The following is a 26,668-nucleotide window of genomic DNA, read 5'->3' as shown; positions in this document are numbered from 1 at the left end:
GTGATCACCAGCCTAAAAGAAAATAAAGAGCTATCCCCCTTAAAAAAAACCCTCAAGAACGCTTGTCTCTTCCCCACAAAAAAGCTCAATAAGCAAGGGCAATTGCAGGGAGAGCTCCTTCCCTCTTTCCGATACAGAGCTTACCAGTATGTGTGTGACTGTGTTAGTGCGTTGCACAGAATGGCTGGATTGCTCCCCATCCCTCTTGCCTGCCTAGAGCTCCCCGGCTCCTCCTCCTCCCTCATGCTGGCAGAGAGAGAGGGGTGTGTGTGAGTTTGTGTGTGTGCGTGGGATGGCTCCGCTTTCCTCAGGACATAACAGGGCCTGAGTGAGTAGCTGGAGGAAAGCGGGAGCCACGACTCACAGAGGGATTTCCCCCTGTCCCTGTCTCTTTGAGCCACTGGGAGCCAGAGAGAGAGAGAGAGAGAGAGAGAGAAGCTCCTAGCTGGCTCCCAGCTGGGGGGTGGGAGAGAGAGAGAGAGAGGTGGATGGGTACCCCTAGCTGCCTCCCAGCTGAGGGGTGGGGGAGAGAGAGGGGGTGAATGGGTGTCCCTAGCTGGCTCCCAGCTTTGGGGAGGAAGAGAGATGGGTGCTCCTAGCTGGCTCTCCCAGTAGCTCAAAGGGGCAGGGAAACCTGGTATATACCAGCCCCACACGTCAGCACATTTGCTTTCATGGGAATAAACTACCTCCCAGCTCCCCACCACCACCAAACAACAGCCATAGGTATCAGGGCTGTAATAAGTGCTAGAAATCACGATGACTTCTGAACTTGAAAATTTTGCTCTCCTTTCCTCTTGATTACTAATATTAGTGACAAAAATGTATGCACATACCTGAAGCATTTTCTACTATTTCACATTGTTGTTGTTGTTGTACTCATCATCATTAATTACACACCCTTTACCAACATGTCCCAGATTGGGTTACAATTCAAAATTCAAAATTTAAAACAGTTAGCAATCAAAGGAATAGAGTGGGCCCTGAAAAAAGCTGAATAGTGAAGAAGCCAAACACATACCTGTGAGGAGGGAATTCCACAATTTAGGGGATTCCACAGAGAATACAATCTGGGCTACATCCCCCCCCCAAATTCTGAGGGCTGTGAAACTCCCAAGAGCTTCCCCTCTGCTGATCCTAACACCTGTGAGGTTCTGCACCTGTGAGGTCTTTCAGCTATGTGAGCCCTAAGTTATTTAGGGCTTAAAACGCTAAAGTGAGTACTATAAAGTGAGTACTATAAAATGCAACTCTTATAACAGGGCCTATCGTATATGAGGGCCTGGGGGGGGGGGGACTGGAAAAATGTTTTTTCCCCCATTTTCCTCCAAAGCAGTTTTTTAGAAGTCCATGAGAAAAATGACAAAAAGGAAGAGGAAGAGAAAATGGAAATGATAGCAGTAGTTCAGAAAATGAGATAGAATAAACTGCGTGTATAAGTTGTGTCTTCTGTTTCTTTCTTTTTTAAATCACTACTCAAAGGGTAGATCTTCTATGTAGCTTAAATATTGAGGTTTTCTTTTCCCAAGCAGAGATAATGTGTAAGCATGGTGTCAGCTCCCTAAAAAAAGGTCAACAACTCTGGGGAACCTTTCCTTAAAAAGTCAACAACTTTAGGGTTCCCCCCCCCTTAAAAAGATGACAAGTGGTTGTTTGATCTGGCTTTCCTTCCTGGTTTCACAGGTAAACTTAGTGATATGAACCTTGAGCTACAAGGTAAAGGTAAATGCATTGGCAACATGATTAAAATAGTTTCATCCTACAAAACAAAATTTAAGCTAATGATGGCTGACCTTACAATCAAAATTTTTGATCACTTTCCTATGCAGGACCATCTGGGGAAAAATCCTGACTTTGTTTTTCAAACAGAGAAGTATGTGGCTGAAATTGGTTCTGTTATTCTGGAGTTAGAAAAAAAGATTTGGTGACTTCCAAAAAATTGAATTAATTGTAGAGTACATGCCATTTCCATTCAAATCTGATTTGGACATTTAAAAAATTGCTGTTACTATCAGTACAAATTACTCGTTGTGGAAAATATCTTTGAAAATGAGATATTAACTCTGAAAAATGACATTTTTCTGAGGGCCCGTGCAGAAGAATCATCATTTTGGAAGTTTGTGCCCAGACAGAAATTTCCAAATTTGAGAAGATGCAGTGAAATTTTACACTCATGTATTGGTTTTACTTATTTGTGTGAATCTGCATTTTCATATTTTAAAATGACAAAGGGTATGCATCGTTCAAACATGACAGATGAGCACCTTAAGGATTCCCTGAAGCTGGCCCTGACACAGTACTCGCCTGATATCGAACAGTTGGTTACCAAAATGGTGATGCAGGTGTCACACTAACAATGGATGAAGGCATGTATTTTTTAAGAAATCTTGATAGGTTTTGTGCGGCGTACAGTTTTGTGAGTGCTTTTATGCAACTCTCTCTGAAGAAACTCTCTAAAAGTTTCTGTTGTCCCCTGTAAGAAAAGTATTTTGGCAGTGCTCCCCCCAAAAGGTTACCAAATCTGGTCACCCCCCCTTTCCTTCTCCCTAAAAAAGCTCAACAACTTTGAGCCAAACCCCAAAAATGGGGGTAGATCACTGCCAGATTATAATTCTGAAAGTAGATCACAGTCTCTTGGGAGTTGGCCACCCCTGCTGTAGGTGAACTGGAAGCTCCCCTCCCTTGTCCTGGGAAGAGATTATGATCTTCATCTTCACTGCCAAGGGAACTTGGTGCCCATAAATCTGTTGGGAGGGAAGAGGTGTACAGCATTCAATGCCATGTTGCAATATAAATGTTGCAAACACAACACAAGCTCCAGAACAGCTGAGAACTGCAATGTCTCAAGGACAGCCCGTCTCCATATGCACATATCTAAACTCTGAGATCATCCTCTGAGGCCCTTCTTAGCGTGCCTCCTCCACAAGTAATCCGTGGAAGTGCCACCTTCCAGATTCCTTGGGGAGGAGGCAACACGAGAATGTGAAATGCTCTCCACAGGGTGGTTTGGTTAGTGCCTTTATTATGTATTTCTTGGCACCAGACAAAAAAGTACTTCTTCAACCACATTTATATATCTATGGGTTACATCAGAGTTGATTTTGTTGATTTACCATTTTAACCCATGCTACTGTTTAAGCCAGGCATCCCCAAACTGCGGCCCTCCAGGTGTTTTGGCCTACAACTCCCATGATCCCTAGCTAACAGGACCAGTGGTCAGGGATGAGGGGAATTGTAGTCCAAAACATCTGGAGGGCCGAAGTTTGGGGGTGCCTGGTTTAAGCTTAAACATAATAATGGTTGTGGAAAATAGATAAAACAATTGTTGACATTAGACTGAGAAATAAGTACCTTAATTAAAGTATCTTCATGAACCTTCAACCCTGTCTGCCGCATGCCTCCAATGAGAGGAAGCTGAAGAGCTCCTGGAGGGTACTTCCTATTTGACCATAGCTGTTTCAGGAAGTGCAGACTCAGAAGAGCTTTTATTCTGTGTTTGAAAGAGGCTTTGGTGGTGGTGATATAGGACTGTTCAAGAAGGAACAGGGCTATCCGCCATGCTAATTCATATCTACCTGAAGCCATTGGACATAGGCATCTAGAGTATCTAGGAAGTGGTGGCTTTAGTATGCTGACTGCACCCAGCTCTTTGACTTCTTATCATCTGATCCACAAGCTTGATGAAGTAGAGTTTTTGAAGGAAGGTTTGCAAGCCATCACAAGGCAACTTGCCATCAAAATGTTTAAAATGAAGCAAGTGAACAGTATAATAAGAATATTGTCAAATGAAATCTATACAAACGATAAAAGCAGCAATACAAGTGATAAAAGCTTACCAGTGTTGGTGCTAGAGGTAGGTCACCTTTAGGCTCCACCTCACGTGGGTGGAGGTAACCTAAGCGTAACCTTAGGTGTATGTAACCATAAGTGTAACCTCTCGTTACCTCTATAAGTCTAACCTGTACTCATAATTGCCTGACTGACCTATCTAGCTATGCCAATAAAACCCTCATTGATCCCTGGCATAGGGACTTGTATCTATAACATACGTGTGTGACTTGTGCCCTTTCATGAAGTTCAAGTGAAGAAACAATATAATTCTGATTGTGACTATGATTACTGATTTTTTTGGGGGGGGTGACTTTCCTTCTGCATTTGAAAAAGGTTTTGTTTGTTATTTTTACACCTGGAACTCCTTTATTACACCTTTATTATTTTTACAGCTGGAACTCTCTGGAACTGTGTCAGCTAGGGGTACTCTTAATCAGTCATATCAGTGTCCCTCTACCTCACTAACCCAGATGGACCAATGGTCTGATTTGGCATAAGACGGTGTCCCATGTTGAGAATGCTAGGGAGTTATTTTTAAACCACAGTATTGGATATTCAGCTTGGGTGTACACCACAGATCAGGAAAGATATCACAAGGGCCAAGGGCAGTGGATTTCAGCACAGACAACTTCAAGTTCCCATTGTACTCCAGAATGAACAAACCCAAAGTCTTGCACAAGCAAAACCAGCATGACTTTTCACCCTAGCCCTCCCCCACAAAACCAAGCAAGCTAACTGCTTCCCAACCAATCAGTTATAAATGTTCTCCAGTCAAAGAGAAGCGCTGAGGTCCCTGCAGAAAGGAAGAGGCCCTTAGAGAAAGAGCAGTGAACCTCATCAGACATCCTAGGAAGAATTAAGGAGAAAGAGAAGGATGGTGATATGGGCATTTTATATTGCTCTCCTTGTGGCTCTTCTGATTCTGGTCTTCCTGAAACAGCTCTGGTCAAATAGGCACTATCCTCCAGGACCTCTCCGGCTTCCTCTCATTGGAGGCATGTGGAGGACTGGGGTAAAGTTTCGTGAAGATACTTTCAGCAAGGTACGTACTTCTTAGCAATAATTTAATGTAATGTTAATAGTTGTTCTGTTTGTTTCCCCCAGCCATTACGATGGTTTAGAATTTTCCAATGATACGAGCTCTTAGACAGTGGAAAGGGCTCCCTAGGAAGGTGATGGAGTCTCCTACCTTCAGGGTTTTTAAGAAGAAGGTGGATGGCCATCGGCCATGGATGTTCAGTTGAGATTCCTGCATCGAGGGGCTTGAACTAGAAAGTCCTTGGGATTCCTTCTAACTATAGAATTCTATGATTCTATTATCTTTAATGTTAAACCATTGTTGTTGTTTAGTCATGTCCGACTCCTCGTGACCCCATGGACCAGAGCACGCCAGGCACTCCTGTCTTCCACTGCCTCCCGCAGTTTGGTCAAACTCATGTTCATAGCTTTGAGAACACTGTCCAACCATCTCGTCCTCTGTCGTCCCCTTCTCCTTGTGCCCTCCATCTTTCCCAACATCAGGGTCTTTTCCAGGGAGTCTTCTCTTCTCATGAGGTGGCCAAAGTATTGGAGCCTCGGCTTCAGGTCTGTCCTTCCAGTGAGCAGTTTAACCATAGCATAGGTTAAAAAGGTAAATGCAGTAGCTGCAATCAAGCACAGAATTAAAAGCACAGAATTAAATGCAATGAAACCCCTACATTTATGAATTATTGAATTAGAATTAAAACTGAATTTAATTAAAATCACCCAAGGTTCCATTATTCATGCTCAGGTCACCCAGAATTTTTACAAACTACTTTCAGACGTAATATGAGCAAGAAAAAGAGACAAACAAAAGTAATAAATAAAAAGTAGGATAAAATAAACAATTCAAAGGTTTTAGAATTAATTCTGTGAATTTGTCAATATGAATTAGTTCACTCTAGGCACTTCCCCTGTGTTACACAGGTAGTACACAGGTGCATGTAATTAACTTTCTGCAGGACCCTCTAGCCCATCCCATCCGCACTGGTCTGCTATATTGAATCTCGGTATCTGCCAGTGGTTCATTTGCAGAAACCACTTCAGCCATTGATTGCTTCACTGCTGGTGCATCAACCCAAACTGCTCCATGGATGTTGCAAGTCCTCCCTCAATTTTGACTTCAGGCACACTTATTCTCTTGGCTTTTTCCACAAGCAGAATTTCCAAGGATGAACTAAAAGAACTTACAGGTCTTACTGGGGATCTTTCACATAACCACCTCCCAAGTTGTTCATGGCTTTATATTGCTTATAATGGTTTCATGCTCATTTCCGGTTCCTATCTGCCTTGATGGAGGCAGCCCCCATCACACTGTGGGATCGAAGGTGGAGAAAAACAAGAATGATGAGGATAAATCATTCTTGGACATTCCTCCCAGGGAAGGGAGGAATGGGCTTCACTTACAATCTGTCTTGGTACTTGGCTCTCATTCCAGCATGGAATGCAGGGAGCAGGGAGGTGCTGAGTATAAAAGCACTCCACCTGATGAAAAGAAGCAGATGTTCTCATGTTAATTGCATTTTTAATTAGCTTTAAAGTCGGGTGCGCTCCAAAAAAAAGATGTTCTCACCAGAACTGTGAAATTTCCCAGCTGCATTGATCTGAGGTATGGAACCGAGGAAAGATTTTATTCGGTGTGGGCGGTGGATAGTGGAGAGGGGAGTGTCTGGTTTCTTATTTAATGATTTGGCAACTCTCTCCAGACGGAAGATTTTAAAGATACAAAATGAGATTGGATTGCTGTATGAAATAAAACGTGTGATTAAAAGAACAGTTAGCTGCATGTAGTTTAAAAAGATGAGGGGAGAGCTCTAATGCTGGAATGGATCATTCTGGGAAATTGGAGAGGATACTATCTCTACCCTCCTTAAAAACAACAGAGAAGAGATACAACTTAAGTGGACTTTGGCCAAAATGAAATCATAAAGATGAAAGGAATTTGGGGTCATGGACAATGGAGGCATGGAGACTTTGGTGGTGATTAATTAAAATGAAAGTACTCCAAGATCCCCTGCGGTGGGAGCCGGATCCCTCTTTGTCGGGCTGTGGAAATTTCTAGATGTTGAATGAGTAGTGAGAAAGAGTGGACTGTTGGAGTATGTGATTGTCCAGAAACAGTGAGCAAGATGAGAGCACAATGGGAGAGAGCTAATGAGATATTTTGAGAATTCTCCAGGATTATAGTCCCAACCCAGCTATACTGAGAGACAAGAGTAGTTAGAGAAATTTCAAGAACTGGACAGCTGAACTGTTTGTTGTTTTGTTCTTGTAAATAAAGCTGTGTTCCTGCAACTTGCCTTCATCTTGCAAACCAAGAAGTTTCCGCTGTGCCTGCGCTACTCTGCTGAGTTCAACTGGTATAGGTTCAGCCTTGCCGGTCTTTAACCATGTTCAGCCAGGTTCAGCCTTGCCGGTCTTTAACAAGAACACTGTGTACTGTGTAGCACTCCCTTTCTGACTGATTAATGGGCACCAAATTCTCTTGGCAGTGAAGCAGAAGCTCACAAACTCCTTTTAGGAAAGCCAAGGGGAGCTACAGCTCATGTGTAGACAAGAGACAAACAGAACAGGCACTTTTCCATTGCCTCCTCCAGAAGAATTCACTCTTTATCAATCCATACTGTAATTTATTGTTTATTTTAATATGTTTATAAGTCATTTTTTCTAGAGGAAACTCTTCCAAAAATACAAAATTACTACATCATCAGATATGAATGTGTTATCTTTTAAAACATCTGAACTTGCTAATAATTTCTAACCCAAACATACATTTGGGGGATCTTATCTTAATTTCTTACCATATATTTGTATGGTGGTAATGTTCCTGCTGTGACCCACTGTGGGTCAGAAACCTCAGCATTATCTGAAGTTAAGGGTCAAATCTAAATGTGCATACATTAAGGAATGAAGTAGTGTATTCAAATGCAATGGTCAGGAGGGCAGTCTTGACTTTCTTTCTGTGCAATAAGTGGTCCCTGGGCTCAGTTCTGGTATCCCCAAAGGTACCATTTAGCTCCAAGTTATCAGTCCAGATCCATCAGAGAGAGGCAGATCATAGAATCAAAGAACTGTAGAGTTGGACGGGATCCCAAGGGTCATCTATTTCAACCTCCTGCAATGCAGAAATCTCAACTAGATCATCCATGACAGATGGCCATCCAACCTCTGCTTAAAAACCTCCAAGGAAGTAGAGTCCACAGCCTCCCGATGGAGTCTGTTCCACTATCAAACAGCTCATACGGCCCCCCTAAATCAATAAAAATCAATAAAAATACATAGGTTCTGCCTCCCCTAACAAAAATCCTGGCTACGCCCATGGAGAAAGGATGAAGCTCACGTTTTAAGTTCAAATTAGTATCTTCTTTCTTTGAATATAACAATCTTCTCCTTCTTTTGTTTTGATCCAAATGGTAGATGGCAAAACAATATGGAAACATTTACACCTTATGGGCAGGACATATGCCCTTTGTAGTGCTGTCTGGATTCCGAGCAATGAAAGAAGCGCTCATTGACCACTCTGAAGAATTTGACGAGCGACCAGAGACTCATTTCATTAGGACTATGGCAAAAGGAAAGGGTAAGTAGTGAAATGTGAGAATTTCCACTGGTATTTTCCCCAGGGAAAACATTTGAAGGGCTGTCTGGAAAAGAAGAACAACAGAGCTTCTCTATTAATGTTGCACGCAACAGGAAATGGGTTGTATACAATACTAGTTCTATTCAAAGTAGACCCACTGAAATGAATTGGCATGACCATTGTAGGTTTATTAATTTCAGTGGGTCTACTCTATCATTGTTGGATACAACCCAATGCCTCTAGCAAGTGCTCTCTGGAAGTAGCAATTGTAGTGCGCTGTGGTTAGAGTCAGCTGCAGGCAGAAGTTTGTTGCCTGTTGCCATTGTAATGCATTTACTGGCCTGGCCCTCCCCAAGATCAACTTGGGGAGTTGTGATGGGTGCATAGCTGCCAAGTTTTCCCTTTTCTCGCGAGGAAGCCTTTTCAGCATAAGGGAAAATCCCTTTTAAAAAGGGATAACTTGGCAGCTATGGATGGGTGTGTGTGTCTGTGTGTGTGTGTGGCTGTAATTGTGTTTTTGATTTTATGGGATGGCATTCAATTTCATTGTACTATGTACAATGACAATAAAGTATCATCTATCTATCTATCTATCTATCTATCTATCTATCTATCTATCTATCAGCACTGAGGGCCAGGCCAGTAAATGCATTACAATCAACAGGCTACAAAGTCTGCCTGCAGCTGACTCTAACCACAGGGCACTACAATTGCTACTTCCAGAGAGCACTTGCTAGAGGCATTGGCTGGATGAAGAACTTGAATTCCTAACTCTTTCTACCCAAGGCTTTGATGCCTATATCAAACTGATGAAAAATAACTTGTTGACATCACACACCAGTGAAATTATATCCTTAAAAACAGTGTGGAAAACTTAGCTGAAATGGGTTTTTGACTGAAGTTTACTGCTGGTGTTTACCATTCTATGAAAGCTCAAGTGATACCTTCAAGTTCAGTGTTCGTTGCAGAAATTTGTTGCTTAGCTCTTCCTGCGGGTGGGAGGCTGTTGTGGCCTCTCTCACACAGTTGCCATCCCTGGGCAGTGAGGATGGAGTGCACATGGCTGGGCGGCTGTTGGGGGAATTCTCACTGGCCTCCTGAGCAGCTGGGTCAAGTTTCCACCAGCTGCTGCACTTCAAATTGGCCAGCTGGTGGCCTTTTTTGGGGGGGGGTGCACCTCGCTGGCTGAAATGGCATTGGCTGTGGCCTCACAGCCAGCGTGGCAGAAAAGCCGACAGCGCCATCCTGCCTCAACGCAGTCAGAGAAGGAGCAAAACTCTACCCCCCCCTGTCATTAACCTTCCGTATTTTCCAGGTCATTTTTGGGTTTTAAAATGTTTTCTGCTTTTCATGTTGCTGCTTTAACAATGTTCTAGTCCCTTCATTCACGGTTTAACCTTATTTTGCTTCCCGTATATCTCCTGACCTTACTACTGTTGCAAATGGTTACAAATGGCATATTAGGGGCTGGGAAGGAGTTTCCCTGTAGACAAATTGGCTGGTGTAAAGGCTTTGCCTTCCCCATAGCAACAGTTAAGGTATTGGGTGGAATCCTGGTCTTCAAGTGTGGGGTGCATCACCCAGTAGTGATCCTGCACTGTTTTCAGGGTACCCTGTTAAAGTGGTTTTGGTGGATGTCTCTGTCCTGAAGCCAAGCATGGGGCAGATGAGCCATACGGTTTCCAGCAGTGGCCTTAGGATGATCAACGTCTTGGAGAGGCAGCAGTCATTCCACTTACATCTGTAATCAAAAATGTTGTGGGCATTTTTAACCCAGATCATTGTTTGTCTGAGTTATTAATCATATATTACATGTAGACATTCCCCTTCATGGATCAATGCCTTGTCGTGGCGAAGGGGCTTGAATAACTCAGAGAAGCTATGAGCTATGCCATGCAGGGCCACCCAAGATGGACAGGTCATAGTGGAGAGTTTTGACTAAACGTGATCCACCTGGAGAAGGAACTGGCAAGCCACTCCAGTAACCCTGCCAAGAAAACTCCATGGACAAAGACAACAGGCATATAAAAGTTATGACGCTGGAAGATGAGCCCCTCAGGTCGGAAGGCGTCCAACATGCTACTGAGGAAGAGCGGAGGACAAGTACAAGTAGATTCAGAGCTGATGAAGCGGCTGGGCCAAAGCCGAAAGGACGCTCAGTTGCGGATATGCCTGGAAGCGAAAGGAAAGTCCGATGCTGTAAAGAAAAATATTGCATAGGAACCTGGAATGTAAGAACCATGAATGGAGGTAAGCTGGATGTGGTAAAAAATGAGATGACAAGAATAAATATCGACATCCTGGGCATCAGTGAACTAAAATGGAAGGGAATGGGCGAATTCAGTTCGGATGACTATCATATCTACTACTGTGGGCAAGAATCCAGTAGTAGAAATGGAGTGGCCCTCATAGTCAACAAAAGAGTGGCAAAAGCTGTAATGGGATGCAATCTCAAAAATGACAGAATGATTTCGATACGAATCCAAGGCAGACCTTTTAACATCACAGTAATCCAAGTTTATGCACCAACTACCGGTGCTGAAGAAAGTGAAATTGACCAATTCTATGAAGACCTACAACACCTTCTAGAAATGACACCAAAGAAGGATGTTCTTCTCATTACAGGGGATTGGAATGCTAAAGTAGGGAATCAAGAGATAAAAGGAACAACTGGCAAGTTTGGCCTGGGAGTTCAAAATGAAGCAGGGCAAAGGCTAATAGAGTTCTGTCAAGAGAACAAGCTGGTCATCACAAACACTCTCTTCCAACAACACAAGAGACGACTCTACACATGGATATCACCAAATGGGCAGCATCGAAATCAGATTGATTATATTCTCTGCAGCCAAAGATGGAGAAGCTCTATACAGTCAGCAAAAACAAGACCTGGAGCTGACTGTAACTCAGATCATCCGCTTCTTATAGCAAAATTCCAGCTTAAACTGAAGAAAGTAGGAAAAACCACTGGGCCAGTAAGATACAATCTGAATCAAATCCCTTATGAATACACAGTGGAAGTGAGGAACAGGTTTAAGGATTTAGATTTGGTGGACAGAGTGCCTGAAGAACTATGGATGGAGGCTCGTAACATTATACAGGAGGCAGCAATGAAAACCATCCCAAGGAAAAGGAAATGCAAGAAAGCAAAATGGCTGTCCAATGAGGCCTTACAAATAGCGGAGGAGAGGAGACAAGCAAAATGCAAGGGAGATAGGGAAAGATACAGGAAACTGAATGCAGATTTCCAAAAAACAGCAAGGAGAGACAAGAGGGTCTTCTTAAATGAGCAATGCAAAGAAATAGAGGAAAACAATAGAATGGGGAAAACCAGAGATCTGTTCAAGAAAATTGGAGATATGAAAGGAACATTTCGTACAAGGATTACCATAATCAAGGACAAAAGTGGTAAGGACCTAACAGAAGCAGCAGACATCAAGAAGAGGTGGCAAGAATACACAGAGGAATTATACCAGAAAGATATGGAGGTCTCGTACACCCCAGGTAGTGTGGTTGCTGACCTTGAGCCAGACATCTTGGAGAGTGAAGTCAAATGGGCCTTAGAAAGCACTGCTAATAACAAGGCCAGTGGAAGTGATGATATTCCAGCTGAACTATTTAAAATTTTAAAAGATGATGCTGTTAAGGTGCTACACCCAATATGCCAGCAAGTTTGGAAAACTCAGCAATGGCCAGAGGATTGGAGAAGATCAGTCTACATCCCAATTCCAAAGAAGGGCAGTGCCAAAGAATGCTCCAACTACCGCACAATTGCGCTCATTTCACACGCTAGCAAGGTTATGCTTAAAATTCTACAAGGCAGGCTTAGGCAGTATGTGGACCGAGAACTCCCAGAAGTGCAAGCTGGTTTTCGAAAGGGCAGAGGAACCAGAGACCAAATAGCAAACATGCGCTGGATTATGGAGAAAGCTAGAGAGTTCCAGAAAAACGTCTACTTCTGCTTCATTGACTATGCAAAAGCCTTTGACTGTGTCGACCACAGCAAACTATGGCAAGTTCTTAAAGAAATGGGAGTGCCTGATCACCTCATCTGTCTCCTGAGAAATCTCTATGTGGGACAAGAAGCTACAGTTAGAACTGGATATGGAACAACTGAGTGGTTCAAAATTGGGAAAGGAGTACGACAAGGTTGTATATTGTCTCCCTGCTTATTTAACTTATATGCAGAATTCATCATGCGAAAGGCTGGACTAGATGAATCCCAAGCCGGAATTAAGATTGCCGGAAGAAATATCAACAACCTCAGATATGCAGATGACACAACCTTGATGGCAGAAAGCGAGGAGGAATTAAAGAACCTTTTAATGAGGGTGAAAGAGGAGAGCGCAAAATATGGTCTGAAGCTCAACATCAAAAAAACCAAGATCATGGCCACTGGTCCCATCACCTCCTGGCAAATAGAAGGGGAAGAAATGGAGGCAGTGAGAGATTTTACTTTCTTGGGCTCCTTGATCACTGCAGATGGTGACAGCAGTCACGAAATTAAAAGACGCCTGCTTCTTGGGAGAAAAGCAATGACAAACCTAGACAGCATCTTAAAAAGCAGAGACATCACCTTGCCGACAAAGGTCCGTATAGTTAAAGCTATGGTTTTCCCAGTAGTGATGTATGGAAGTGAGAGCTGGACCATAAAGAAGGCTGATCGCCGAAGAATTGATGCTTTTGAATTATGGTGCTGGAGGAGACTCTTGAGAGTCCCATGGACTGCAAGAAGATCAAACCTATCCATTCTTAAGGAAATCAGCCCTGAGTGCTCCCTGGAAGGACAGATCGTGAAGCTCAGGCTCCAATACTTTGGCCACCTCATGAGAAGAGAAGAATCTTTGGAAAAGACCCTGATGTTGGGAAAGATTGAGGGCACTAGGAGAAGGGGACGACAGAGGACAAGATGGTTGGACAGTGTTCTCGAAGCTACGAACATGAGTTTGACCAAACTGCGGGAGGCAGTGCAAGACAGGAGTGCCTGGCGTGCTATGGTCCATGGGGTCACGAAGAGTCGGACACGACTAAACGACTAAACAACAACAACATGTAGACATTGACCCAGAAGTGGGCGGCACTCTGGCTGGGCCCACAATTGCCAGTGTATCAGTTACCAGTTTTCCCTACAAAAGTCAAATTTTGAACTGCTTTCCAGAGACCTCACTTTTTGCTGACACATTGCAGGAACTTCTGAGACAATCAGGTTTCTGTTTGATTATCACATCCAACTCCTTTGTTAGCCATGCTAGGAATAATAGGTGAATCAAATCAAATTTATCTCATTGGGAGATGCTGACATATTTGCTGGTAAATGTTTGCTTAGAAAGGTGCTGTGCAACAGGGCTGTCAATAGACTCATGGTATGCTCAGGTGTGGTCTATAGCCAAGAAACTAACCTGTCAGGTCAGGGTGACTAGGGGCAAGAGAAGTCCTTTATCCTTCTACAACATCTGGCATCCATTTGTCTCCCAAATGAGAAGTGATTTTTTTCCCTTCCAGGGAAAGATGGAAACTTGTCAACATTACACATCAGTTAAATTATATCCTTTAAAACTGGGGGGGGGGAGTGTTGCCGGGGTTTAAAGTTGTGAGAAAGCTCATGTGATACTTGCAAGTTCAGTCTTTGTTGCAGAAATTACCAGCATATTAGGTACCAGTTTTCCCCACAAGAGTCAAAATTGATAGAGACGCCCAGAGATCTCACTTTTTGCTGATACTGCAAAGTAGAGGAACTTCTGAAGCAATCAGATTAGCACACAAATTGAGACAGCTAAATCTTTGGGTTGAACCAATGATGAAATTCTAAATGATGAAAGACAATGGAAAGTGATGTTCTGATGGGAATTATGTAAAGTAAGCAATGCTGGCCAATATTGATAAAAAGGTAAAGGGTCCCCTGACCGTGGATGACGCGCTCATCTCGCATTATTGGCCAAGGGAGCCGGCGTACAGCTTCCAGGTCATGTGGCCAGCATGACTAAGCCGCTTCTGGCGAACCAGAGCAGCGCATGGAAACGCTGTTTACCTTCCCGCTGTAGTGGTACCTATTTATCTACTTGCACTTTGAGTATTGTAGAGATACTCATGCATTAAATTGAGACGGAGTCAGCATCAACTAGTAATTATTTGCATTACAGAGACTAAGCAGATCTTACATGCAAGGGCATGAACTTCAGTTCTGGGCTAGGAACTTAATTTTTAACATTAATTTCTGAACTTAATTTTTAACATTAATTTCTGAACTTAATTTTTAACATTAATTTCTGAACTTAATTTTTAACATTAATTTCTGAACTTAATTTTTAACATTAATTTCTGAACTTAATTTTTAACATTAATTTCTGAGAGCAATAATTTCTCACTGATTTTCCATAGGTATTATATTATCAAATGGTCACACCTGGAGGCAACAGAGACGGTTTGGAATAGTTACCATGCGGAAGCTGGGGCTGGGGAAGAAAGGCATGGAGCACCAAATAGAAGAGGAGGCCCGTCAGCTCGTGGAAGTCTTTGCACATTCAAAGGGTATGTGATGAGGGGCAATGGTGCTGGGTTGGCATATGTTCCAGTTTGAAGAAATATTTGTGTATAACCTCTGTACATTTTGGAAATAAATGTGATAGGTTTTGATTGATTCCTAATGAGCATTAAATCGAATACTATCATTATATATCTTCAGGTGCCAAGAAAAAATATTCCTCTTCAAACATGTGTTTGGCTGAACGGCCTTTTAAATGTGCTTATGGAATGGGGGGTGGTTGTTTTGTTATTTTTCTTTTAACTATTTACTTGGGTTTTTAGCTTGTATTTTTACTCTGTGAAACACCCTAGAATCTTGTGTTGAAGGGTGGTATATAAACCAAGCAAGCAAGCAACCAATTAATTGATTGATTGATTGATTGATTGATTAATTGATGTTAATAAACAAATTGCTGGAGATCTCAGAAGTTTCTCTTGGCCACCATGAAATCCCATTCTCCATATGAACAGGAGCAGCTGAACTCACATTAGTATAACTTTATTTTGCAGGACAACCATTTGACCCCTCCATGCCAATCACTAATTCAGTCTCCAACGTGATATGTGCTCTGGCTTTTGGGCATCGGTTTGATCTTGAAGATGAAAGGTTCCAGAAGATGATAGAAGCCATGAATTTTCTCCTAAGATATCTATGTAGCTTTTTTCATTTTGTGAGTTGTCATTTTCATTCCTACTGAGCCAGACAGGTCTCCCAAGGGCCTTAAATCCCCCAAACAGCATTCTGGAATCATTTGAAAGGTTGTGGATTTTCCTTGTACATTTTTAAGCAGAGGTTGGATGGCCATCTGTCAATGGTGCTTTAGCTGAGATTCCTGCATTGCAAGGGGTTGAACTAGATGGCCCTTGGTATCCTTCCAACTCTAAGATTCTATTATTCTAATTCCCAGAATCAAGTCATTGTGAGATTCAGGAGAAGTTGCAGACACCTTCCTTTTTCTCAATGAGACTCAAACCAATAACTATCCCTGAAGAATAATCCAGATCAGGTTTTTTTAAGTGCTAATCCAAAACACAAACCATGTGACCAAATTTTCTCTATCTTTCCTTCAGCTGTATGAAATGTTCCCATGGCTTATGAAACATCTCCCAGGGCCCCACAAGAATGCTTTGTCCTGCCTGGAGGTGATGCTTTCATTTGAAAAGGAGGAGATAGAGAAGCATAAGGAGAATCTGGCTCTGCATGAGCCACAGGATTTCATAGATTTCTATCTGCTTCAGATGGAGAAAGTAAGTATCTGTTTTGCAACTGAATACTGCTCATCCCAGGAGTCATTATATTCCTTATTACATGTGAATATTAATCTGTTGCCAGGACACCAACATGTTTTTCTGAATCTCAGCAGGAAACCAAATTGAGCTTTCCCCAATTCTCTTTCACAGTTTTTTAGTTGCTACCACTCCTGGGGGCAGATCCAGGGGCGAAGGAAGGCTCTCCAGCACCCAGTGCAGGGTGTCGAGGGGCGGGGCAAACTGCCCAGCGGAGCATGTGCAGCGCCGCTACGTACGGCACATGTGCGGCACCACTACGTATGGCACATGTGCACCATACGAACGGCGGAGGGATCCTCCGCATGTGGAGGCAGCGCAATGGTGTCAGGGGTTTGAATCCCACCCCCACCCCCACCCCCACCCCCACCCCGGTGTATGGCGTGTAATAAGACATCTGCCACTATCCACTTGGATTGTGCCCAGACTGAGGTTTCATATTCTTCACCCTCACAACTGCCATGTAGGGTGGGACATTTGCCATTCCTGTTTTCCTTTTTTATATATAAAATTAAACTTTATTGAATTGCACTTTAAAAACACAATCACATCAAAAACAAATACACAAAGAAAACAAAAAACAAACAAGGAAAAAACGAAAAAAATTCACACAAAATTACACATTTACACAAAAAATAAAAGTAAAAATCGTCGTAAACATAATCATACATTAATTCATAATGAACATAAAAAACCTAAACATAATCCTAAATTAAGTCATTAAGAAAAGAAAAAAAAATCATAACAAATTCTTACATTCATTCTTTCATACCCAATAGATCTTCTACCCTCTACCCCCCTCCCCCCCTTTCTGGCTTCCAGTCTTTCCTGTATATTGAGTTATTTCATTCTTGATTAATGCATGCTTATTTCTAATTCCTCTTTTTCTTTAATTTCTTCACCCTTCATAAATCTGCCACAAGATTCGCTTTCTCTACCTTGTTTTTTAAATATATCTCAAAGGACTCCCAATTTTTCCCTACTTTCTCTTTCCCTATTCATTTGGAAATTCCATATTTTATAGCTAAATTTTTATACCCCATTAATTTCATTTGCCAATCTTCTATCATCGGAATTTTTTCACTTTTCCAATTTTGCGCAATTAGGATTCTAGCGGCCACTGTTGCATATAGTAACACACATCTGTCTTTTTCCTTGATTTCTTCGTTTAACATACTTAGGAGAAAAATTTTCGGTTCTTTCCTAAATGATATTCTAACTATCTTTTTTAACTCTTTATAAATTCCATCCCAAAAAGTCCTTATTTTTTTGCACCTCCACCAAATGTGCATAAACGTTCCAACTTCTTCATTGCACCTCCAGCAGATGTTATTGCTTCCTTTATATATCTTAGCCAATCGCACCGGGGTCAGATACCACCTAAATTGCATCTTATATATATTTTCTTTTAAATCATATCTCGATATAATTTGGATATCTCTTTGCCATAATTTTTCCCAATTTTCATACATTATCGTTTTCCCCAAATCTTGCGCCCATTTGATCATAACATTTTTTGTTAATTCTTCTTTGGTCTCCCATTCCAATAACAAATCGTATACATTTTTTATATATTTATCTTTACCCTCCAATATTATTTCCCCAAATTTAGACATTTCTTTTTCAAATCCAATTGTGTTATCTTTTTTAAATCTTTCATTAATTTGAAAATATTGCAGCCAAACATTACAATAATTCCGAATTTCATTATATTCTCTTAACCTCAGGGTCCCATTTATCTCTTTTAACAAATCTTTATACATTGGCCAATTGTCTTCCATATTTGTTTTTTTTTTTTTTGCTGTTATTATTTCTTTAGGTGATATCCACCAGGGTGTTTTCGGCTCCAATGTTGCTTTATATTTTCCCCACACTTTATATATTGATTTTCATATGATATTATTCCAAAAGATGTTAAACACTTTCATTTTGTCTCTTAACATATACCAATGCCATCCAAACCCCAACCCGGAACTTTCCAAATCTAATATTTCATAATTTTTTTAATTCAACCCAATCTTTTAGCCAATATAGTGCAGCTGCGTCGTGATATAATTTTAAGTCTGGTAAGCTTAACCCTCCTCTCTCTCTTTTATCTATTAACACTTTATATTTAATCCTTGGTTTTTTTCCTTCCCAGATAAATTTACCGATATCCCTTTTCCAATTGTCAAAACATTTTGAGCCCCCCAGAATTGGTAGATTCTGAAACAGAAACATCATCTTAGGCAAGACACTCATCTTAATTATCGAAATCCTACCTAACAAAGAGATCTTCAATTTGGACCACATATCCATTTTTTGCCTTATCTCTCTCCACGTTCTCTCATAATTCTCTTGAAATAAATTTATATTATTGGCCGTCATATAGATTCCTAAATATTTTATTTTTTTCTTAATTTCAATTCCCGTTAATTCTTGTAATTTTTTTCGATCCAATTCCTCTAAATTTTTTGTTAAAATGCCACTTTTTTTACAATTTATTTTGAACCCTGCCAATTCTCCATATTCATTTATCTTTTCAAGTGCCTTGGGGATACTTTCCAGTGGGTTCCCAGTGGTGATGATTATGTCGTCCGCGAATGCTCTAACCTTATATTTCCTGTGTCCTATTTTAATTCCTTCTATTCCTTTCTCCTCTCTTATATTCTTCAATACAATTTCTAATACTATAATAAACAGCAAGGGGGAAAGCGGACATCCTTGTCTCGTACCTTTATTAATTCGAATCTCTTTAGATGTAATTCCGTTTACCACAATCCTCGCTTTCTGTTCTTCATAAATTGCTCTAAATCCCCTTCTCATTTCCCCCCGATTCCTAACTCTTCTAATATTTTTCTTAAAAAGGCCCACGACACCTTGTCGAAGGCCTTTTCCGCATCTATCGTCAAAATTGTCGCTTCCTTTCCTCTATCATTTTCTAAATGTTCAATTATATTAACTATATTTCTAATAGTATCTTTAATTTGCCTTCCCTTAACGAATCCTGCCTGATTTTCATGAATAATTTCGTTTAATATTAAATTTATCCTATTGGCCAATACTCCTGACTATATTTTATAATCGCAATTTAGCAGGGATATAGGTCTATAATTTACTGGAGAATCCAAATCACTATCTTGTTTTGGTAATAAAGTTATAATTGCTTCTTTCCAAGAATCCGGTATTGTGCTTTTATTCAAAATTTCATTCATTACTTTACTCAATTGCACTATTAGTATGTCATCTATTTTTTTATAATATTCTATCGGGATCCCATCAGGCCCCGGGGACCTACCAATTTTCATTTTTTGTATTACTTTCCTGATTTCTATTTCTGTTATCTTTTCATTAATTTTGTCCACTTTTTCTTTTGCTATTTTAGATAATTTAGCTTTACTTATATATTCTCCCATTTCTTTTTCTTTTTCTTCTTCTTTTCGATAGAGGTTAGAAAAGAATTTCTCAAATACTTCCCTAATTTCTTTGGGCTTTTCAATCACCATCCCGTCCACTTTTAATCTATTTATTAGCCTTTCCGTTTTCCTTTTCTTTAATTGCCACGCAAGTAGCCTCCCTGGTCTATTGGCCCACTCGAAATGCTTATATTTCCAGAATTGTATTTGTCTCTCCAATTCTTGTTCTATTATGTTTTCATATTCTGTTCTTGAAATCTTTAATTCTTGCTCTATTTCTTTTTTCTTTGTTTTATATAATATCTTCTCCTTCTTCTTTATTTCCTCCATTAATTTTCTTTTCTTCCTTCAAATTTCTTTCAATTTTATTTTGTTGGACGAAATAACCCCTCACCACTGCTTTCTCCGCATCCCAAACCGTTTTCAGATCTACTTCCCCGGTACAGTTTAGCTCAAAATACTCTTTCATCAGCTCATGCGCTCCCTGCACAATTTTTTCATTATTTAAAAGAAAAACATTCATTCTCCATCTTCTATTCTTTTCCTGTTCTTTCCTTTCCAAACACAGCGTTACCGGGTTGTGGTCTGTTAGCGTCTTGTGAAGTATCTCTACTTTCCCAATTTCCCTTATTATATCTTTAGAGACCCATATTCTGTCAATCCTACTTGCTACTTGGTGCAATGAGGAGTAATATGTGAATTCTTTCTGGATTGGATATTTATACCTCCATGAATCTACAAGATCTAAATTTTCAACCATTCTACAAAAATTATTTGGGAGATTTGTTTCTTTCTTTTCCCCCTTGTTTGCTGATTTATCCAACTCCGGATTCAAGACTCCATTCAGATCGCCCATTATAATCATATTTTCCTCCGCATAATCCATTAATTCCCCCTCTAGTTCCTTAAAGAAATTAACTTTACCCCCATACCATTCCTGTTTTCCTGTGGGGAATAGAGGCTGGTCCTGTTCAGCCCTTGGTAATGTGGGGACTTGAACTGCAGCTACTCCTAAGCATAAACAGATTTTAATAGCACCTGAGATTCCATTGGATCCCTCTCCTCCTACCAGCACCAGCAGCTACAACTGTGGTCACAGGAAGGTGTGCATAGATCTCTTGCCACAACCAACTATGAAGCACAGGGCCGGCCAGCCCATTAGGCAGGCTGAGGTCTTGGGTGGTGGAATGGCAAGAAGCGGCATCTTTGTGGGCACTGTTGTGCTATTCAGGTAAGAGGGGCAGCGGTGGCAACAGGGTGGTGGTGGTGGTGGCATCTTCCCATTTTTCAGCAAGCTGTGTAATGGGGTGCCCTGCCCCACAACAAGCTTATGTTGGTGGTATGGTAACAAGTGGAGGAAAGACGATAAAGTAAGTGATGAAGGACAGGTTTTAATGCATGTAAATGACTTGTCACCTTCCTCATTTTCAACATTAGAGCAGGAATGACCCAGAGTCCACCTATGATGAAGAAAACATGGCTTGGTGTATTTTTGACCTCTTTGTAGCAGGGTCAGACACAACCACCTGTTCTCTGAAATGGGCGCTTCTCTTCCTGGCAAGTCATCCAGATATCCAAGGTGAGAGATGGAGCATAGAATCATAGAATCATAGAGTTGGAAGAGACCGCAAGGGCCATCCAGTCCAACCCCCTGCCAAGCAGGAAACACCATCAAAGCATTCTTGACATATGGCTGTCAAGCCTCTGCTTAAAGACCTCCAAAGAAGGAGACTCCACCACACTCCTTGGCAGCAATGGGAGCCTGGGCTTCTCTTGATCTCTAGAGTGGACCATAATTATGTAAAGGTTTCATTCACATCTAATGAGATGCTAAAACAAAGAACTTAAAACATCAGAAAGAGTTAAAATTAAGGGGTGGAGGACTTACTAAAAAAAATTGTGTAAAACAGGCAGCCTTGGATCACAGACCTTCAGCAAATCCAGCCAGCTCTGGTAACAAGAAACAGCTTTCAACCTTTTCACACTTGGGATCTGGAGTGGGGAAGAACCATGTACGTTGACTTGAGCTCCTTGGAGGAAAAGATGGACTATAAATATAAGAAACTGAGGCTCGTTCACAGACCCTTTGGGAAAATAAATGTCCATCTGAAATAAAATGCAGTATTCAAAATAAACCTTCTGTTTCCATCATTGTCTTCAGATAAAATCCACAAGGAAATAGAAGATGCTTTAGGTTCCTCTCACACAATCTGCTATCAAGATAAGAAGAAACTGCCCTACACCAATGCTGTGATTCATGAATTACAGCGCTTTAAATATGCCTTATTTTTCGGGATCGCCAGGAAATGTACAAAGGATGTGAAGCTGTGTGGTTTTCTCATTCCCAAGGTAAAGAAGAGTGATACAACTGCACTCCTGTCTCCTGTATCTCAAGAGCAAAGAGAATCCTAGAGTAACACATTGAGAGATGCATAAAGCCATAGAGGAACTTCCTGTGTAGTCAAAAACTTGAAGGGCAGGAAAAGGATGCAAGAGCAGGAGCTCCGTCTGTAGACATGTTTCATCACTGGCTAGCGCTGTTCTATTGGGAATGCAAGGCAGGGAGGAACACGCAGTGGCTAGAGGTCATGTTCTTGTTGTTTAGTGGTTTAGTCGTGTCCGACTCTTCATGACCCCATGGACCAGAGCACGCCAGGCACTCCTGTCTTCCACTGCCTCCTGCAGTTTGGTCAGATTCATGTTGGTAGCTTTGAGAACACTGTCCAACCATCTCGTCCTTACTCGTCCCCTTCTCCTTGTGCCCTCAATCTTTCCCAACATCAGGGTCTTTTCCAGGGAGTCTTCTCTTCTCATGAGGTGGCCAAAGTATTGGAGCCTCAGCTTCAGGATCTGTCCTTCCAGTGAGCACTCAGGGCTGATTTCCATCAGAATGGATAGGTTTGATCTTCTTGCAGTCCATGGGTTCATTTTAAAGGAGGGATAGGGAGATCGTGAAGCAGAGGCTCCAATACTTTGGCCACCTCATGAGAAGAGAAGACTCCCTGGAAAAGACCCTGATGTTGGGAAAGATGGAGGGCACAAGGAGAAGGGGACGACAGAGGATGAGATGGTTGGACAGTGTTCTCGAAGCTACGAACATGAGTTTGACCAAACTGCGGGAGGCAGTGCAAGACAGGAGTGCCTGGCGTGCTATGGTCCATGGGGTCACGGAGAGTTGGACACGACTAAACGACTAAACAACAAGGGAGAAGGAGGTCATCCTGTGTTTCTGCCTGTACAAGTAGCTTATTAATGGGGGTGGGGGAATTGGGAATGGACCTGGCCTTTGGTAAATGTGCATTCCCCCCCCCAAAAAAAACCCTACTCAGTTTGAATTCAGTTTGAATCTTCAAAGATTAGTTGCAGAACAGTGATGAACAATCCAGAAATGTATTGCTCTGAGTGTGAATCATTTGTTTCTTCTTTGCAGGGAACTTATATTATTCCTGATTTCCGCTCTGTTCTTCTTGACCCCACAAGATGGGAGACACCTGCAGTGTTCAACCCAAACCATTTCTTGGACAAGGATGGACAATATGTGGCTAGAGAAGACTATCTGGCGTTTGGTGCAGGTAAATCCAAAAGTCCAAGCTATGTTGTGATCTGTAGGCATGCTTATTGGTCTGCTTCCAGAAAATGGCAACAGTAGCAAGAGGGGCAGAGCAGTCTTTTACATACCAGTCATGAGTCTGATTTCACTATGTTTCAGTTGTGGCTATTAGGTCATATTTGCCATCCTGTATTAATGGTTCAAAATTGTCTTGTTCGTTTTCCATGTTTTGTGTGTTAGTATAGGTAAAGGTAAAGGGACCCCTGACCAGGTCCAGTCGTGACCGACTCTGGGGTTGTGGTGCTCATCTCGCGTTATTGGCCGAGGGAGCCGGCGTACAGCTTCCAGGTCATGTGGCCAGCATGACAAAGCCGCTTCTAGAGAACCAGAGCAGCACACGGAAATGCCGTTTACCTTCCCGCCGGAGCGGTCCCTATTTATCTACTTGCACTTTGACGTGTTTTTGAACTGCTAGGTTGGCAGGAGCTGGGACCGAGCAACGGGAGCTCACACCGTCTCAGGGATTTGAACAGCAAGCCCTAGGCTCTGTGGTTTAGTATGTTAGTGTGTTAGTATAGTAAAGGGACCCCTGACCATTAGGTCCAGTCGTGACCGACTCTGGGGTTGCGCGCTCATCTCGCATTATTGGCCGAGGGAGCCGGCGTATAGCTTCCAGGTCATGTGGCCAGCATGACAAAGCCGCTTCTGGCAAACCAGAGCAGCGCATGGAAACGCCGTTTACCTTCCCGCTGTAGCGGTTCCTATTTATCTACTTGCATTTTGACGTGCTTTCGAACTGCTAGGTTGGCAGGAGCTGGGACCAAGCAACAGGAGCTCACCCCGTCACAGGGATTCGAACCGCCGACCTTCTGATCAGCAAGCCCTAGGCTCAGTGGTTTAACCACAGCGCCACCTGGGTCCCAGTGTGTTAGTATAGAGATAACCAAAACCATGAGCCCTTTCCCTCCACTTGTAATTTCCTGCCCTTATTATGTCATATTATGCAGAGTGTTTTATAGCTACAAAGTAATGAACACCGGAAAGTAAGCTATTATTCACCTGCTGCCTGTCCCTTGTCTCATCCTCAGGGTCTCGCATGTGTTTGGGTATGCTGCTGGCAAGTACGGAAATGTTCATCTTTGTAACCAGCCTGCTGAGGGCATTTCGCTTCCAGCTGCCAGAAGGAGGGAAAGAACTCAATAAAGAGGCTGTACTCGGGGCTACAGTACATCCCCATCCTTATAAACTCTGTGCTATTCCCCGCTGCAAGGCATAATAAAATATGGAAGTACCTCTGCTTCCTCTACCACTTACCATCCCCTTTGTCACTCCTGACACATAGTTTCCCCTTCCCATCTCATGCAACTTCTGAGGTCTCTCTTCACATTCCCAGCTCCATTTCTGAGGCTTCTCTCTTCTTTTCTGCAGCTCTGCTTTGCGCCCATTTCACCATCACCCCATCTCCTCCTATTGCATGGACGGGCGGAGTCCCCCAAACCCCAGGCGCCCCCCAAGTGGAATAATGACTCAAGACAACTTGCTATGGGATTAAAATTGGCCACAACTTTATTAAGATTCAGATGTAGGGAGACCTTGGCTCAGGCATTGGGCGTTTATCCTTCCCAGTCCCCAGCCGGGGATCAGGGAGACTTCAGGGTTATGCAGAAAGTGTGGGGATTGGGCTGGCTCTGGAGAACATATGTACAAGCAGAGAGCCAGCCCCCCGTTTGTCGCCGCTGGAGGGGAGAGCAATGACACCCTCTCGGTGTATGGCCAATGCCTCCCCTCAATACCCCTTTAACGGGGAACCCTGGTATCACCGCCTCAAAGGGAATGTGGGACACCGCTTCATGCCCCCCCTTCTGTTGCGTGTGGAGGGTGGTCCCTCCCCTTACCTGGTCAATCCCCTGGCAACGCCTCCCCAGGCAGGATTGGGTGGTTGACTGTGGTAGGCGGAGACCTCAGGTATTCAGCCTGCGGAGGATGAAGTCAGTCCGAACTACTAGGAGCCACACTGGGATTCGGGGGGCTGTGTGCAGCCACGCAAAAGTCGCCCCCCATTTGATGTGGGGAGAGGTCATTCTTCAAGCTCTTTCATGGCCCTGCTTTCATCTTCCATCCTATCCATGCCTCCTACTCCCTCATTTCTTTTCAACTCCTTTGCATCCCCATTCTTACCCTCACTACCTTCCCACCTTCCCCTTTTATTCCTCAACACCTATATAACACACAGCCCCCTTTCAGCACACCCCCATGCCGATATATGTGATTGTATCTTTCAGATGAGTAGAATCCCAAGAGCAAGGCTGTCGACTTGCCCAGCTGGAGAAGGTTAAGTTCTGTTTATAGGTCCTGTGCATTTACAGCCATCTGCTTTTTAATAAAATATCTCTTCCAAATCACTACAATGAATCTGGAAGTTCATTTGGGGGGGGGCACATGGGATCAGGAGTTAAATACGTTGTGTGGAGCCACTGTGGAATATTTGATAACGTCACATCCTTTATCACTCTCCCGTGAGGCTGCTAAGAAATGGAAGAGGGAGAGTTTTAGAGCAGCCATTCCTCCAACTTCCGCTATTCTTTCCTCCGCTGTGGTTTGAAACAAGCAGAGGTTTGATTAAAGCAAGGATGGAGGGATCCTGAGCAATTGTTATTTATTTATTTTTAAAAACTGTCTTAACAAGGAGAAACAGCAGAGATGGGTAGTACATACAGGTGTACACTAAAACACCAACACAACATAGACTCTCTAACTCCCTTCTTGCTGTATTCAAACCTTGTTTTAAACTGCCACTCCCCACCCCACACCCCAATGTGCAGAGACTGACCTGTCTCTGGGACCTAACCAAGCTGGGTAGGTCCAATAGCTCAAAGAGCAAACTTCTTTATAAAAATATAATAAAGCTTTATTAAGAGAAGGCTACAGGGTTTAAAAAGAGAGAGATTTCTGGTAGCAGCACAAAGTAAAGTACCTTGGAAGATAAACCAAAGTAAACTTGGAAGATTAAAAATAACAAAGCTATCTTCTCTCACTTTGTTCTAGCTTTTAGGATTATTACCAATTTTGGATGGTATAAAAGTTTTAATTATGCTAATATGTGATGGCTGGTTAATTTCATACTGTGTGGACTGACAAAGAGCAACTTTTTTTGCAGAGGAGGCAATGGAGAAGTGCTTGCTCTAGTTGTCTCTTGCCTACTCTAGCTACCCCTTCACTGCCAAGAGAACTTGGTGCCCAGATAATCTGTTGGAGGAGGAGAGGTACGGTACACAGTGTTCTAATCCATGTTGCGGCATGCGCTACAAGAGAAGGAATACAAGTTCCAGATCTGCTTGTAGTAACCTGTTTATTTAGTCCACTTGATACATTTCAGTGAAGCCTCCTTTGTCAGCAGCTCTAAGCAACACACATAACACAATATTTAAAATAATATAAAAAATAGCAAGCACAAACCCATATGGACTAGAGCATTAGAATGGTTGG

The 26,668-nt window shown here is 42.3% G+C and overlaps 1 protein-coding gene and 1 long non-coding RNA gene across 3 annotated transcripts; one reads left to right on the top strand and one right to left on the bottom strand.

Annotated features, from left to right (window-relative positions):
* Positions 1-616: 616 nt before the first annotated feature.
* On the bottom strand, positions 617-6,460 carry LOC132592141 (uncharacterized). Its single transcript, XR_009557557.1, has 4 exons — positions 6,425-6,460; positions 6,259-6,336; positions 5,021-5,474; positions 617-2,744 (listed from the first exon to the last, which is right to left on the bottom strand). It is a non-coding gene; the product is annotated as an uncharacterized LOC132592141 (long non-coding RNA).
* On the top strand, positions 4,603-25,572 carry LOC118093865 (cytochrome P450 2J2-like). Of its 2 annotated transcripts, none has more exons than XM_060274310.1 (9): positions 4,603-4,873; positions 8,269-8,431; positions 14,807-14,956; positions 15,461-15,621; positions 16,022-16,198; positions 21,070-21,211; positions 21,794-21,981; positions 23,063-23,204; positions 24,271-25,572. In XM_060274310.1, the coding sequence occupies exons 1-9, from the start codon at positions 4,706-4,708 to the stop codon at positions 24,456-24,458; spliced, it is 1,479 nt and encodes a 492-aa protein (XP_060130293.1). In that variant the 5' UTR covers positions 4,603-4,705; the 3' UTR covers positions 24,459-25,572. The 2 variants fall into 2 exon arrangements, with proteins under 2 accessions (XP_060130293.1, XP_060130294.1); XM_060274311.1 differs by lacking the exon at positions 4,603-4,873 and adding an exon at positions 6,076-6,460.
* Positions 25,573-26,668: the final 1,096 nt, after the last annotated feature.

The sequence above is a fragment of the Zootoca vivipara genome, chromosome 5 (genome assembly GCF_963506605.1).
Source record: "Zootoca vivipara chromosome 5, rZooViv1.1, whole genome shotgun sequence".
Lineage (NCBI taxonomy): Eukaryota > Metazoa > Chordata > Lepidosauria > Squamata > Lacertidae > Zootoca > Zootoca vivipara.
Note: the sequence above shows the minus strand (reverse complement) of the source record. Positions and strands in the feature narration are given on the sequence as shown.

Bases quoted from the DNA above. Each gene is read 5' to 3' on its own strand.
- LOC118093865 (XM_060274310.1), top strand. From the start codon at position 4,706: ATGGTGATATGGGCATTTTATATTGCTCTCCTTGTGGCTCTTCTGATT. The intron at 8,432-14,806 runs GTAAGTAGTGAA...GATTTTCCATAG, and splicing joins GACTATGGCAAAAGGAAAGG to GTATTATATTATCAAATGGT. The intron at 21,212-21,793 runs GTGAGAGATGGA...CATTGTCTTCAG, and splicing joins AAGTCATCCAGATATCCAAG to ATAAAATCCACAAGGAAATA.